Below are 14627 nucleotides of genomic sequence, written 5' to 3' on the forward strand. Positions count from 1 at the left end.
TGGTCTGTGAGGTGCCCCTTCACCAGGCACAGCAGGGGCCACGGAGCATGGGCTCTTTTTAATGAGCTCACACAAAGTGCCCTGGATTTACATCGAAGAATATATACTGTACTCTTAGAGGAGCAGAGGGCTCACGTGAGGAGGAATGCTTATTTCAGAGTGTGTAAGAGATGTGTGTGTATGTGTGTGTGTGAGAGAGAGAGAGAACAAGAGAGAGAGAGAGAAAGAGAGAGGAAAAAGGAAGAGTCGGTGTGTTTATTTGACCGTAGGGCTGTGTGTGTGTGGTGGAGTTGAAGTTGCAGACAGTCGTTGGGACGGGCAGTGTGCCGCAGTTCTACCTGCAAAAGCCATCTCCTCCTCTCCTCTCCTCCTCTCCCCTCCTCCTCTCCTCCTCCTCCTCTCCTTCGCCTCCCCAGTATCAGCACGTATCTGGGGGAGCAACAGACAGGCCCCCGCTTCCTGTTCTAGGGCTCTCTGCTTCCGTCCAACCCCCCCCCCCCCACACACACACAAACACTCCTCGGGCCCCTCGACTCCTAACGCATTTCACAGACAGCCCCATCACCTCCTGCACATGGAGCTGGGGCAGGTAGTCACCAATGCATCATGGGAGACGCATTTCACTATTTTACGTAATAGATGTCTGAATTCCAGAACATTCTATCCTATCAAGACACACACGCTGCCTTCTCTCTGTAAATGAGAATGTGAGTGGTCACACTTCTTCAGAACTTGTTTTTGTATTGATGGCTCAGCTCTGAATGTGTTCCAGTGAGGGTCAGTGATCCCCCTCTCTCTTTCAAACTTGTCTCAGTGCTCCTGAGACCCTAAGCCAAATCAAATATTTGGTTAGACATGAATATACTGCAGCAATAGAAAATACAGACAAGTCATTGTAGAATAGTTTTAAATACATTTGTATATTTACAACAAAGAACACAGTATATACATCATAGAGATCTTCTTATTGTGACATTTTGGGTCTTCAGTATTAGTTCCTTATTGCTGATTTTCTGTCACGGTCCTTGTTCTGAAAGAAACAAATTATGCAAAATAAATTAATTGGACCTGAATGTGTTTTCATCAAACTGTATGTCTACACAACATGTCAGCTAACCCCTGTTTAACCAATCAAACCTGCACATCTCAACATGTTTAAAATCAGTGAAACCAGGCAGAAGAAAAGTAATACACTACTCAACAAAAACACAAACTCTTTCATTTTCTCTTACCAGAGGAATGGCTTTTTATTCTGTGCAGTTCATGTCACTGCTCTGGTTCTGCCAATTGTATTAAATGGCAAAAAAATCATCTCCATATAATAGGCCATCAGCGTGAGAACTGTCCTCTGGGTTTTAACAGACAGGCCCAGAGCATAGCTGCTGTTGTGGATGAGAAAACGTCCACCTTATTGCACCAGTCATGTTTATATAAATATACCTCTATTACATATGGCTGAGTGGAGCAGTATGTCTAGATGAGCTGTACAGCTGATCCGTCTGCTGATAATGTAATCATTTAATGTCCATCACAGGGCCAACACAACCCTTCTGATGGAGGGGATTAGGTGTCCAAGTGCTTCCATATGTGTGTGCTTTGGCTGCGCAGCGCTAAACACAGCTCTGTGTAGTGGACTGGGAGCTCTGGGACTTCCTGTGAGAGGCCATCTTATCTGTCCTTGTCATCGAGGCCCCCCGTAACCACTCGCATCTCTCCTGCTATCGTCTCACGCCGCGTAGCTCCGCACACGCTCAGAATACGCCCGGCGTCGCCAAGCTCTCGAGCGCCGACTGCAACATCTGTCCAGATGTCCCGTCCACCCCTCAATCAGCGCAAAACATCTTACATCATCAGACCACTCCCGTCATCCCATCTACCTTGATAATCACAAATCCTCTGACAACACATCACTCCAACATGCCCTTAGATACCACTTCCTGTGATGACATCACGTTATCCACGGTATCACACTCTCTCCTGTCCTATCATCACGCAGCACCAGGCCAATGTTTGTTTTGCTTTTGTTTTCCTGACATGTCTCAGCTTCCCTTGCTTTGGGTTCACACAATCTCTCCTAATGCCTGTGATATGTGTGTATGAGGTGTGTGAGACGTGTGTATGAGGTGTGTGGATCAGGTGTGTGTGTGTGTGTGTGTGTGTGTGTGTGTGGAGACTGCAGGAAGCACCATATGTGTCTCATTACCTTTACTGGGCAGCAGCAGCTCTGAGTTGTGAGCAGCAGCCTGCTCCTGCTCTTACTGGAGCTGTGCTGAGGAGCGGTCAGACATGCCACCTCATAATGAGGCACAGAGCACGCTGACCATACTCATGTGTGGAAGTGACCAGAGCACTACGGAGACGCACACACTTGATAATGTGACTGAGGAGGGGGTGTTGTTAGATAAGAGTGGCACTGATTGGAGAGTGAAAATGATTCAAGAATCACTCAGGCATATCTTTTCCCCGCTCGTGTGCAAGACGTAATTATGTGCCAAATGTGTTAGCCTACAGATCAGAGTTTCAAATAGGTTTTATACATTCAGCTGATCCCCAGGCCAACCCTGTCAACTCTAGCTGGCATAAGTGAAATAAAGCACGGCAGCTGCAATCTGTTTGAAAAGCATATTCATCTTCTGAAACTCAAAACAAAACTCTCATTTTTCAGATCATGGTGACAGTTCATTGAAAACATTCCCATATTTTAGTGTTACTGTTATAACATTTTGTATGAGTGATTATAAACTCACATCAATGTCAGAAGTGCTTTTTCTTTTATTACTAGATGTTATTTTGAGCTAAAGATACAGTAATTTATGCACATTTTTCTTTCAGGTAAGCAGTTCATGTGAGTGGTAAATCTCAGGCCAAAAGATCTGTGTGTCTCTATGTCTGTCTGTATCCCCCAGGGTCCCTGCCACAATTACAGGGCTACCGTTTATTTTTCCTACTTTTTTATTCATGAAAAAATAAACCAACATTACTGCAGAAACAGTAAGGCATTTGCAACTGCATTCACATCTCTTCACTTAAAAAAACATGTGATCGTGTAATTTGCCAGGTTTGTCTAAACATTTGCATACAACTGCTTATGAAATGTAAATTGCTTGCATGCATAATATACTGTGAGTGGTTCTCCAGGAAAAATCCAATGTATATTGTATATCCAGTTTGTATCATAGCTTTACTTGCAGAACATATTATGAACCACTAAAATGCATATAGTCCGCAGTAATACTTGTTTTACTGGTCTGTAGAGAATATTTTTAAGGGTTGTAAAAACAATATATTTAGCTCAAGAATTCATGTGTCTTTCTCAAAGTATTACTAATCGCAGGATATAAATTTTCAAGTAAATTGTTGGTAGAAATGTACTGGTTGTGGGATTAGAACAGATGTTTCCAGAATGCTGAACGTGTCTGGGACGCTCACTGGGGACTGGGGCCGTGCAGGCTTTGGCCTGCACATTGTTTACACGCACGCTGCTCTGCCCCTTCTGTTCCACACCATTCATATTTCAGTTTGTTTGCTTCTCAAACTCCCAATAAAAGCCTCACTGCCAGCAGTATACTTTTCAAATGTTAATGAAATAAGATAGAGCACCACAGACTGGGTCAGTCCTCTAGTCTTTTTCCAAGCCATTGCCTCAGAAAGGATATTGGTTAGACATACAGTGCTTCTGCTCTTCCTATAAACCCATGAACAATAATATCTATTATTCCACAAAACTGTTTGTGACCAGACGAATACAGAACAAATTTGCCCTTTGCACTCTTGACACCAACCACAAAAAAAGTAGTTTTCTAATTTCCTTCCATAATCTAATTGTTCTATACGATAAATTTTGCATAGAAAAACAAAATGTAGGGAAACATACAATTATTGTGTTGTCCTCCATTAATTTTGCCTATAAGTAGTGAAAAGAAATACAACAAAAAATAGAATACAAACTACCAAGTAAAATGTTGACTTCCTTCCACCCTATTACCACCCTACTCCCTCTGACTGTACTCTCAGGTTCAAGAGTAGTATTTATCGGTGTGTAGAGCTAAAGTTAGATGAAAATACTTACATTATCATGAAAATTGAGTATAGATTGTATAGATCAAATATAGATCACAAAACAAAAGGAGAATAGATTTGAACCACATCTGCTAAAATGTATTGATCTGATCTGTGTTTGTTGGTCTAGCAGATGAGCCGTGCGGCTGCTCTTGCTGAGTGTGCTAGTGAGCAGTAGCAGTGTGCCATGGGGGATATGATACTCACCATCCTGCGCTGGTTGCTGAGGCAGAAGGTGCAGATCTGTTTGGGCTGGGAGTTCTCGGTGTCGGGGCCGGGGCTGGGGGGGGCGTTGCGCGTGTGGCCCCGCGGGGTCCGGTGGAGGCCGGCGGGCGGGCGGTTGCAGGGCTGTCCGTCCCCGCCGGCCTCCCCCAGCAGCAGCACGTTGCCCAGGTGGGAGATGTAGCTGGACGCCAGGCGCAGCGTCTCGATCTTGGACAGCTTGCGGTCGGCCGGCTCGGTGGGGATGAGCGTGCGCAGCGCCGTGAAGGCCGTGTTGACGCTGTTGGTGCGGTCGCGCTCCCGGGCGTTCGCCGCGTTGCGCTGCCGGAACTCGGCCACGAAGGCGCGCGCCTCGCCCGCCTGGCAGCCCAGCTTGCGCTTCCTGGTCGCGGCCTTCAGGCCGCCCAGGCCCGCCGCGTCCAGACAGAAGGACTTGTGGTCGGAGTGCGAGTCCTCGCTGCTGTTCTCCTCGTCCCCTGACAGGGCGGTCAGCTCCGAGCACAGGAGGTGTCCGGCGCTCGGCCGCACCATGGCGAAGGACATCTCGGCGCCCCCTCTCTGCTAATCCACTCAGCAGCAGACGCGTGGGCCAGAGGCGGCCCGCTCTCTCCCCAGACTCAGGGCAGTCACCGCACAGCACAGTCTGTTTCTCATAGAGCTGACAGGCAGGCCTGTGGTCCTGGCAGATGAGGCTTTTCCACGGCAGAGCTCCTCACCCAGCTCTGCAGAGGGAGAGCAAGATGCTCGTCGCCGACTGATTCATCGCTGTTGTCCCAGCAATCTTCAAGGTCTGTGGATGTGTTCTGTGTGTGTGTTTCTGTAGCTAGTGTGTCTGCGTGTGTTGTTGTGCGAGTCAGGATGTGTGTGTGTGTGTGTGTGTGTCGTCGTCTTGACAGTCTCAGCTGCTCATCTGCGCAGCCCCAGGTCCACGTGTGCTGTGAGGCTGAGTGTTTCCGTATGCTGGGGCTTTATAGCCAGTGGGAGGGTCCTCTGGCCCACTCCCCCCCTCCATGAAGGATCCAGAGCTCAGTGAGTTAGTGGGTGAGAGAGCTGAGTGAGGGTGTGAACCAGACAGAGGGAGAGGGAGAGGGAGAGGGAGCACCACAACAGATGACTGAATGAAGAGATTCATGAAAAAGGGGAGACAAAGTGCTGTTCGTCATTGAGATAAATAGGCATTGAGCTGAGTGTGACAATGAGTCTGAGAGTGACTTACTGAGAAAGTGAGATCACTAGAACAGAAGTGGTAACCAGTGGAAGTGAGTGGATGCTGGGAGTGTGAAAGAGTGAGACTGAGTGAGTGGATGAGTGACTGTGGAAGTGAGTTTGAACACAGTTGGTAGAAGAGGGTAAAATATTACATTAAAAGTAGTACATTATTATACTCTGATATGGTGCTATGAACCAAACAGAGATTTAATTTCAGTCAGATATCTCTTGTTAATGGAAACGATAAAATATTAAAAACTAGGCCTATATTCAATGGCTTAGAATGTACTTCAGCACAATGCAGCTCATTACAGTCTCATTAAGATTACTAATATTACTCATTACTATAATTAATATCATATTGTCGTATATGTATCACATTAACCGTACAGTAACCTCTATTGGTAATAGACTGGCTGTAAAATAATCATTTTACAGCTGATGATAAATATAGTTTACAGATGAGTGGCCTGCCTTCCATCTTTGTTTCCTGTGAAAGGAGCTAGAGCATGGTGCTGTGTGTGTGTGTGTGTGTGTGTGTGTGTGTGTAGGAGCTAGAGCATAGTGCTGTGTGTGTGTGTGTGTGTGTGTGTGAGGGAGCCATGAGGAATAGCCTGCTGCTCGTGAGTGTGGTGATATCTCAGTCTAATATTTCAGTCAGCATGTCAATCCACATCATTCCCATCACTCCAAATATTTACTCAGCAGAGTGGATAATGGCCACTGGCCGTTGGTCAGCACACTTGTTGATTAAACAGGAAGTGCTCCAGGCTCTCGAGGACTCGGGAGGAAGTGGAGGGGAGCGTGCGGCCAGCCCGTAGCCAGCCAGCCGCTGAGAGAATGGCCGCCTGTCATTTCATTGACATGCAACGGCATGATTTCCCCCCCAACTCGTGGGAGAGTGTGGCATGCACAACGTTGGATTCCGTCTTCCTTAATGAAGTGCTTCAGGGTACAAAACACTTCTCTGAAATAATGAAATGACCCATCTGCCAACAAAATGTCCTCAGAATGTATAGCATTGCACAATATGGCTGACTTTGTGCTTCCCCTCCATGGTAACAAATCAGCGAGCCACACAGTTTTATGAATTCATTATGTTTTCAATAACACATTGCCTGATAGTGAAATTCTCCTGCCACTGGCCAAAGGTTACATCACAGCGCATCATATTTCCTCATATGCATTCTTGCTACATTAGGAAAGCCACAGACTGAGGACCAAATGTTCTCTTTTAATTGCAAAGCAGTGATTTTTGCAGAAGAATAGATTTGATTTTGCAGATGCTCCATTTACACAAGCGGTTTCGTAACACGTGCTCGGCCACTGGAGGAGACTTGTCTGAAGGTCCAGCCTCTCTAAAGGTCACCTATAATTTGATTTGACAAGCTTATAATCCATGAAGCATAGTTACAATGACACGGCTGTGGAAACAGCACAATACTGTAGCACTGAGGCCTCACTAATACGGGACACTCCTTAGTGGAGTGGGTTTGCTTGGGAGCTCTTCCCAGGGGCGTTGCAGCACTGTCCTATGGTGACCCACACTTGTTGAGTAAGAAATGACAACACTCATTATCTAGCCTACGCCAGCCTGTCTCCATGCAGGACACCCCAGTAGTGCTATCCACCATCTGAAGACAATCCTTCCCACTCTCCAACATCCTCCCTTGCTTCGCACCTAAAATATGATCCTCTCGGCTGATGAATAAAGACCCCCTTGACCATGCGGCAGCGGCACCAGTCCAGCGCAGGTCAGCGTCCTGTCAAAACGAGGAAATGCTCCTGGAGAGCCGCTGCACGAGGGGCTCGGCGGGGTCATTACGGCGTCTGCAGCGGAGCACGGCGCGGGACAGGGCTGCGTCTGTCTGGTCAGCCTGGGGAGCGGCCAGCGGCTCTCGAGCTCCGCTCCTGACACGACAAAACAACCAGCAGCTGCACCAACGTCTGCTGCCAGAGGGAGAGAGAGAGGGAGGGAGGGAGAGAGAGAAAACAGTGAAATGGGACAGTAACAGAATAGGTAGGAAACAAAGTATAACGTGACAGGTAATTTTCTTTTTTCCGCCTAATTGAGAGCTGAGAGAGAGAGGAGAATGAAAGAGAAGTGTTGTGTTATTTATGACTTTACGTTAAGCGTGTGGGAAGAAGAGAAAGGGAAAAAACAAGCCTCCAGTCTGAAAAGCCCTTTGTGGAAACAACGCTGACTCCGACTTTTCCATTTGGTTCCTATTTTTATAGTAGCTCTTATGAGTTACTTTACAGAACAATAAGCAAAAATAGCATTATAATAAAATCACTGTGATATTTTTATGGAACTTTATTTCCGTCAGGTAATTAAAACAGACAATGAACCTCCAAGCGGTCCTCAATGGTCTCTGGTTTCTGAATGTCATCAAAGCAAATAGAGCAGAACGAGTTGACACTGTTAAATGTAATTACAGAGCAAAGGCATCAGGCACAGCCTTTCAATCACTGCTGATTTGGGACACAGCGCCATGTGATTTCCCACCTGTGCCTGGACTGCTATGCACTGCCATGCCTCTGACCACTGCCATTCCTCAGTCCAGAGCTACAACAGAGGAGGGAACAACAGGTCGTCTCAATGGAAACTCTCTGACCCGTAGCTATCTCACCGCCATGGAGCACGAGCACGATGTCCCTCTTGCTTTACGAGACTCCGGCCCGGCAGTGGAGTTGAGGTAACACCGGCGAGAACAGTGCAGATGAGGTAAGGCTCCGTGGAAGGGGCTCAACTCCTCCGGCCGCAGGGAGCCGGCTTATTCTAGATGCCCACTGGTGCTGGAATTTCTTGGGCTTCCTCTTGCGTCTGCCATCCAGAGGTTTATTTTTTCATTACAGAAAATGAATCAGTCGGCTACACGTCCAAATTCCATGGCGTTACACTTCAGTCCCTTGGAAGCCGAGCTCTCCGGCTTGTGAGGAGCTAAGTGCAACTGCTGTCCCCGATTCCACGTGGGCCAGAGCCAATATCTGGTCTACTGCACTCAACGCCGCAGAAAACACTCAACAGTGTCTGACTGAGAGACACCAATTACACTTATCATATCAAGCTATTTTATTTAGACACTAATTAAATCATTATAATTGGCCAAACTGTAAACTGTATGATTTCACTCTACTGACAGTTGTGGTGAACTGTCTCTGAGGTCATTGCAGTAGAGTGTGACATATACTGTACAATGATGTGTGTGTGTGTGTGTGTGTGTGTGTGTGTATACGTGTGTGTGTGTGTGTGTGTGTGTGTGTGTGTGTGTAAAAGTATGCATGTGTGTGTGTGTGTGTGTGTGTGTGTATGTTTGCATGTGTGTGTGTGTGCGTGTGTGTGTGGGTGTGCGTGTGTGTGTGTAGGGCTACTTGTGTGTGCCCCTCTTTGGATGTGGGTGCTATAAAGCAGGTGAGGCTCAGCGGGGTTCTGAGGCCAGAGCTCATAAAGCGCATTGCAGAAGTGACCTTCCCACCGGGGCCTGTTCTCCCTGACCGCCCGCACCGAGGCTCTGGAACCCGTCCGCAGTCACCCTGACACAGGTCAGCCCACAGTGGACCTCCCCTCTCCATCACCCACCGACCACAAGCACACCAGTAAAACACTAACAGCTGCACTGAGCTCTGGACTGCATTAGCGCGTCTGCATGAGACAATAGAGATGACACTGTGTTAATAGTTTAAATGGCATCTAGAACATCAAATTTACAGTTTAAGATTTTTTTTTTTCTCAAAGGAAAACTGTCTATTCACACCAGTGCAATCGTTCTGTTGTTGTTATGATGATCCCCTGACCCTAAACTGGATGTGGGGAAAGGACTGAGTTTCTAGCGTTCATCACTGAGGCTTCAGTGCATGTAATGGGCACTTCACAAAACTATTCCACTGTGCATGACCTGAGAGGGGGGGAGGAAGAAAAATCACATATTTAAATACACATTTCCTTTACGGAAAATGGCCTACGAGACAGGAAATTTCAAATTTGCAATGATTTGTTTTCATTAAGCATGATTAAGAGACTCCGTTAGCTCTTGTGTGAATGGGAGAAGGAGCAGGGGGTAGCCCTCCATATTCATCACAGTGCGAGGACATTAAGTCAATCAATTACAACTGTTCCATATGAATACTAATGTGCGCGATGGGTCAGCTGTTAAACGATGTCGAGGAGAGTGGGGTCGTAACCCTGCATATAGATCATCTACTGCATACTGTAGAAAACACCCTCCCCTCTGAACATGCATTATTGATCTCAGATGTGGAGTCAGCTTAGATCCATCAAATGAAATCAACTAAACACTCAATTAAAGTAAGCCAATTTTGAACTAAAACTTTAGAAACTAAAGCAATGTTTTAGCTAACCTGCTGTGTTGTTGAATCCATTTGTCAAAATGTAGTCACTACATGTCATTGTTAGACTTAGACATTCTTAGACTATACTTCATAAATGATGAATGCAATGATTCATTACATTCATCATTTCCATGGTGGATGGAAACTTTAAGATGTCTTTAAATGGAAATATTTCATGAATAAGAAGTACAATCATTGCCATCAGTTGCTGAAATTGTTTATCAGTATTCTTCCACAGAATCCATGCTAGCCATTGGTCAGTCCCACAATCTGGTGGAAGTTAATTCATTAACAGAGGAATTCTGACCAATCAAAAAGTAGCCAGCACAACATTTGGATGGTGCTCATCGCTGAAGAGAGACACTTCCATTTCATCCAACTTGTTTCTCAATATTTCATGACACAGAATAAGTGATGGTGTGCTTATCTAACATGTCCTCCCGGTGCCATGGGTGTCCTGGGGGCGAGTGATTCACTTCCTCCCGCTGCGCTGGGCTGCGAGTGGGCCGGGCTCCAGCTCCATTTCATCTCCGTGGGCTCCCTGCTCCTCAGACGGCTGCTTGTGGTCATTCGTAATGTAAGCAGTAGCTAACTAGCTGCTTATATCATTCCCCACTGTATGCTGCACTATGAGGTCATGCCTCTGGCTCTCGGCTGCAGTTAGCGCCGATTACAGCCCAAAATCACTCATCCGTTTTTGGGTGTGGGTGAGTACATGCAGATGGATTTGAGGTACAAATATTTGCTGGCTCTCTGTGTTGTAAAGTAAAGCAAAGCCTTAACTGAAAAGTGTATTAGCTGTAATACTCCACGGTGTCAGCTCCAACCCCCATACTTTGCACTACCTCCTCTCTTTTTTTCTCTCCCTCCCTCTCTTCCTCTCTCTCTCTCTCTCACCCCCTCTCTCTCCCTCCATCTATCCAGCTTTATGGCATTTGGCAGTCTACTCACAGTCATATGCCAGATGAGGAAATAATATGAAAATGCTTAATGCAGATCGTAAATGTTCCAATAGTTTATAGCATAGCCCCTGTGAATTTTGCTTTAGGAATTAAATATCAGTTGTCAAAAAGGCAACTGACACGTTTGGATATAAGATTGCATTTACTCGCAGTACATTTTGAAATGATGTTTGGATTATACTGGACATCGTTGAATGTTTTGCAGTCTCCCTGAGCGATCAATAGTGTGATTCTTTACAAAAGACAGCATAAGCCCAACAACGAGATGACCGTAACTTTGTCAAGCAAATGGTCACTCACACCATGCTGACCAGAAGCCATGACCTTGATGATGTTGAGGTTGGAAGTGGAGTGCACTGGCTGGAGAAGCAAGCTCAAGTAAAACCTACACCAGTATGAGAAATGGACTTGCTTAGACAAACATCCTGTCTGACACCGGGGTTTTGTAATTCTACTCGAATGCTATGAATCTCTCTATGTGAACCTTGGGCTTTCAGGATTGTTTTTCACTGAAAAGAGAGAATGACCTATGGCCATTCATCATTGATAAATACTACTATGAATTACTGTACAACTTCAATATTTAGTCAAAAAAAATCTTCAAACCTCCCACATATTTCATAACCATTTCAGATCCATTTTCACCTCCAATCAAACAACTGATGGAATCCCATCCAGCGTCTGTGTGCGTCTGATCCCACTGTCATACCCTGTGGTGTCCTGACTTGTTTGCAGGTCATATGAGAGCATGGCCCTCACCCAGACTACATCAGGGGCAGCTTTTAGAGGCAGCTAAATCACACCAGCAGAGCATATAGTGACGCTGTAAAAAGAGAGAAATCAACATTGGGAAGAGAAGCTTATGATTCAAATCTGCTGCATGCTTGATGAAACACCATAAATTACCACAAAGACCCATTACAATAGAGTTTTTATTGTGCCTAAGAATTCAAACTTTTTCCATTCCTCCAGCGGGGAAACTGTGGATTTATGATGGAGAGCCGTTTTGGCTGATTGTGAGTGGAGAGGATGAGTCTCTGCTGATTTGCGCGAACGCTATGATACAATAATCTCTCCGGCTCAGAGGGCGTGCAGCTCCAAATCCCTGTCCCTTTCTCGCGCTCCGTGCCCAGTGTATGGCATGACGCCGCATGGCCCTCTGTAGCTCAGCTGTTAGTGAGTCGAACACAGCACTGCAGAGCCACTGAGAGAGGCTTGCAGACTTCTGACATCTCTCTGCCGTAAGCCAGCGAGGACTTTAGGTGGTATTCACCTATATTACAATACAATAAACCAAACGGAGCAGTACTTCCTCTAGGGGAAACAAGAGGGATTTCATGACTGATACTTTCAAGCTTCTCTTACTCTGACAGGAACATTACATGAGTGCGATCCGGCCATGTACAGTGCACGTTCTCACAGCTCGCACTAGTAAAACGAAGTACCAGGGCTATAAAGATCAGTGTGTGTCACAACAGCGCCAGCTCAGCGGCCTGGGAGGGCCCCCCCTGGTTCAGGAAGAAGGTCATGAGAAAGCGAACCTGAATTTCTCTCAAGGGTGGCCGAACGCACCCTGCGCTCAATGAGCCGCAGTTTCATTTAGTCAAATGCCGCATATGAAACCGTTGGGCCATTATAGCCGTCAGCGGGGAGGGTGAGGCCATCTGCCATTTTAAGTATGCAGATCAGCACAGCGAGCCGATGTCCGAGACCATTTCCTGCCATCAGGTTCACTCAGAAGTCACGGACTAAGTGGTCTCCGTGCCTCGGCGAGACCCTGAGCGCGCTCGAGGCCATGCTCAGTTTCACACCGTAGCGCAGCTCCGGACTTGACAGGGGAGGCCCTTCCAACGGATGAAATGTGCTACTGCCACTTTTGTCTCGCGAGCTCATAAAACGCAACCACACATGCATGGACCATGAGACTCCTCGTGAAAGTTAGATCTTCGTGGAGGATCTTGCCAATGGAAACAGCGGTTGACAGAAAAACAGAAGTGGGCCTGAAGGACATTCTTCGCTTTATGGCAGATCCATCATTTTTAGGTCACCGCATGGTTTATGTCAGTGGTATTATTCCACAAATGATAATATTTTGAATTTGTGGAGTGTGTTTAACCTTTTCCCCCTCCTCAACGCAACCTGGGACCTGGACTCATTGCTGTGTAAGACGGAGCGCGGGTGTTACGAGAGCTGTTGAGAGCTCCCAGACCTGGGGCAATGTGGTTGCCTGAGGCTGCGGTGTTGTGTCTTATGTGCAGGCATATTGTCTGTCAGACACCATTCTAAATTACACTAGATCATCCTGTATCCAGAAGAGGGAACTGAGGTCCCCTTGGTGGCTGATAGAAAGTGACAGCATTGCTAAATGACCACAACCCTCAGGTGCGTCAATAAAGTTTGTGCCATGTAGAATGATTTATTTTTTGCCTCATTTTATTTGCAAAAAAGTAATGTTAGTCATTCATCTATTTCATACTTGACACTGTACATTACTCATAGTTTGATATCTCCCACACATGTTCAGGGATTTTGATCCACATTCACACACTGTTGACCCATCACAAACACTCCAAGTGATTAGATGCTCAAGGGCATGGGGTCAAAGGTCAAGTTTAAGTTTTGTCCATGTCCACAATTATGGCCGATAGACATCAAGTAATGGATTTAGTTAATTTAGTTAAAGTTAATTTAGCATTGTTATTCAACGAGGAGCTATGTGAATGTTTTATCATAATCATACATTTTTGTCACTTTAAACATGAACTTTTCAGGGAACTTTTCATGTATAATCAGGGAGCTCTGATTCTATACACCACATTAAGAGCATGGTCCTGCTCTCTCTTCCAAACATCTGAGAACAGTAGATAACACCTAGTCCCTACGCAATGATGTGTCTCCTATTAATCGCATTGTGACACGAGACGGTCCAGACTAGGCCAGTGTGTTTGCTATTGCAGAATCATGGGTAATGTCCTCCAGCTCTCATTAAGGTAAACAAACCCAACTGAGCTTAGCTCTGCACTGATGGATGGTGGGAGTTCAATGCTCTTTCTCTATAAGCACTGCAGTGATGAACTATTGATGATGAGCTGATTATTTTCAAACCACAGACAAAAATTCAATCCCACAGCATCAATCACTCAGGTCATGTGTGAGTGCTAGCTCCAGAGCGTTCACATTTGGACATCGGAGCCCCTCCTCTCATTACTCTCCTATGACCGGGCCAGCTGATGGCTCTGTGTGTAATTATGCTGTACTATCTTGATAGGGCCTTATCATTAGGACATTAGTTTAATTTACTGTTGGCAAACAGCGCTCAGGCCATTATTGATGTCTGAGTCTCACTTGAGTAGTTATTGTGGAAGTGGTTGAGGGAATACCGAACCAGACATGTTATGACTTTCATTTCCAATATAAATCTACTTAAGTAAGGATTTAAACAGTGCTGGATTTTTGAGGAAAACACATATGGCTTTCAGTGTTGGTTTAACTCCACAATGTAACAACACTATATGCTGCAGTAGTGTTTGAGAATTCTTCAAAGCACTCAATGTGCAACCACATTTGAGTATCATAAACTTGTGGTGAATCTATTTAAAAAAACAGACATTAGAATACTGTCTTCTTTTCACTGAGCAAACTATGATTGAATCAGTAATCTGCAATGATTGAGTAAAGAAAAGCTATTGTATTCTACATGTCATCCTGAACAGCACAGATAAATATTACTAAAGTTTCCCTGGACATTTTCAATGGAAAAACCTTGACATACTTCATCCATGTGCACATTTTCCCTGTTTCCCTTTCTTGAAAAATCTTTTT

The 14627-nt window shown here is 45.7% G+C and overlaps 1 protein-coding gene across 1 annotated transcript; it reads right to left on the minus strand.

Annotated features, from left to right (window-relative positions):
• Positions 1–920: 920 nt before the first annotated feature.
• Positions 921–5107, minus strand: LOC134082199 (basic helix-loop-helix transcription factor scleraxis-like). Its single transcript, XM_062537848.1, has 2 exons — positions 4267–5107; positions 921–1030 (listed from the first exon to the last, which is right to left on the minus strand). Exons 1-2 carry the CDS (start codon positions 4822–4824, stop codon positions 992–994), a joined length of 597 nt encoding a protein of 198 aa, XP_062393832.1. The 5' UTR covers positions 4825–5107; the 3' UTR covers positions 921–991.
• Positions 5108–14627: the final 9520 nt, after the last annotated feature.

Source organism: Sardina pilchardus, chromosome 6 (assembly GCF_963854185.1).
Source record: "Sardina pilchardus chromosome 6, fSarPil1.1, whole genome shotgun sequence".
Taxonomy (NCBI): domain Eukaryota; kingdom Metazoa; phylum Chordata; class Actinopteri; order Clupeiformes; family Clupeidae; genus Sardina; species Sardina pilchardus.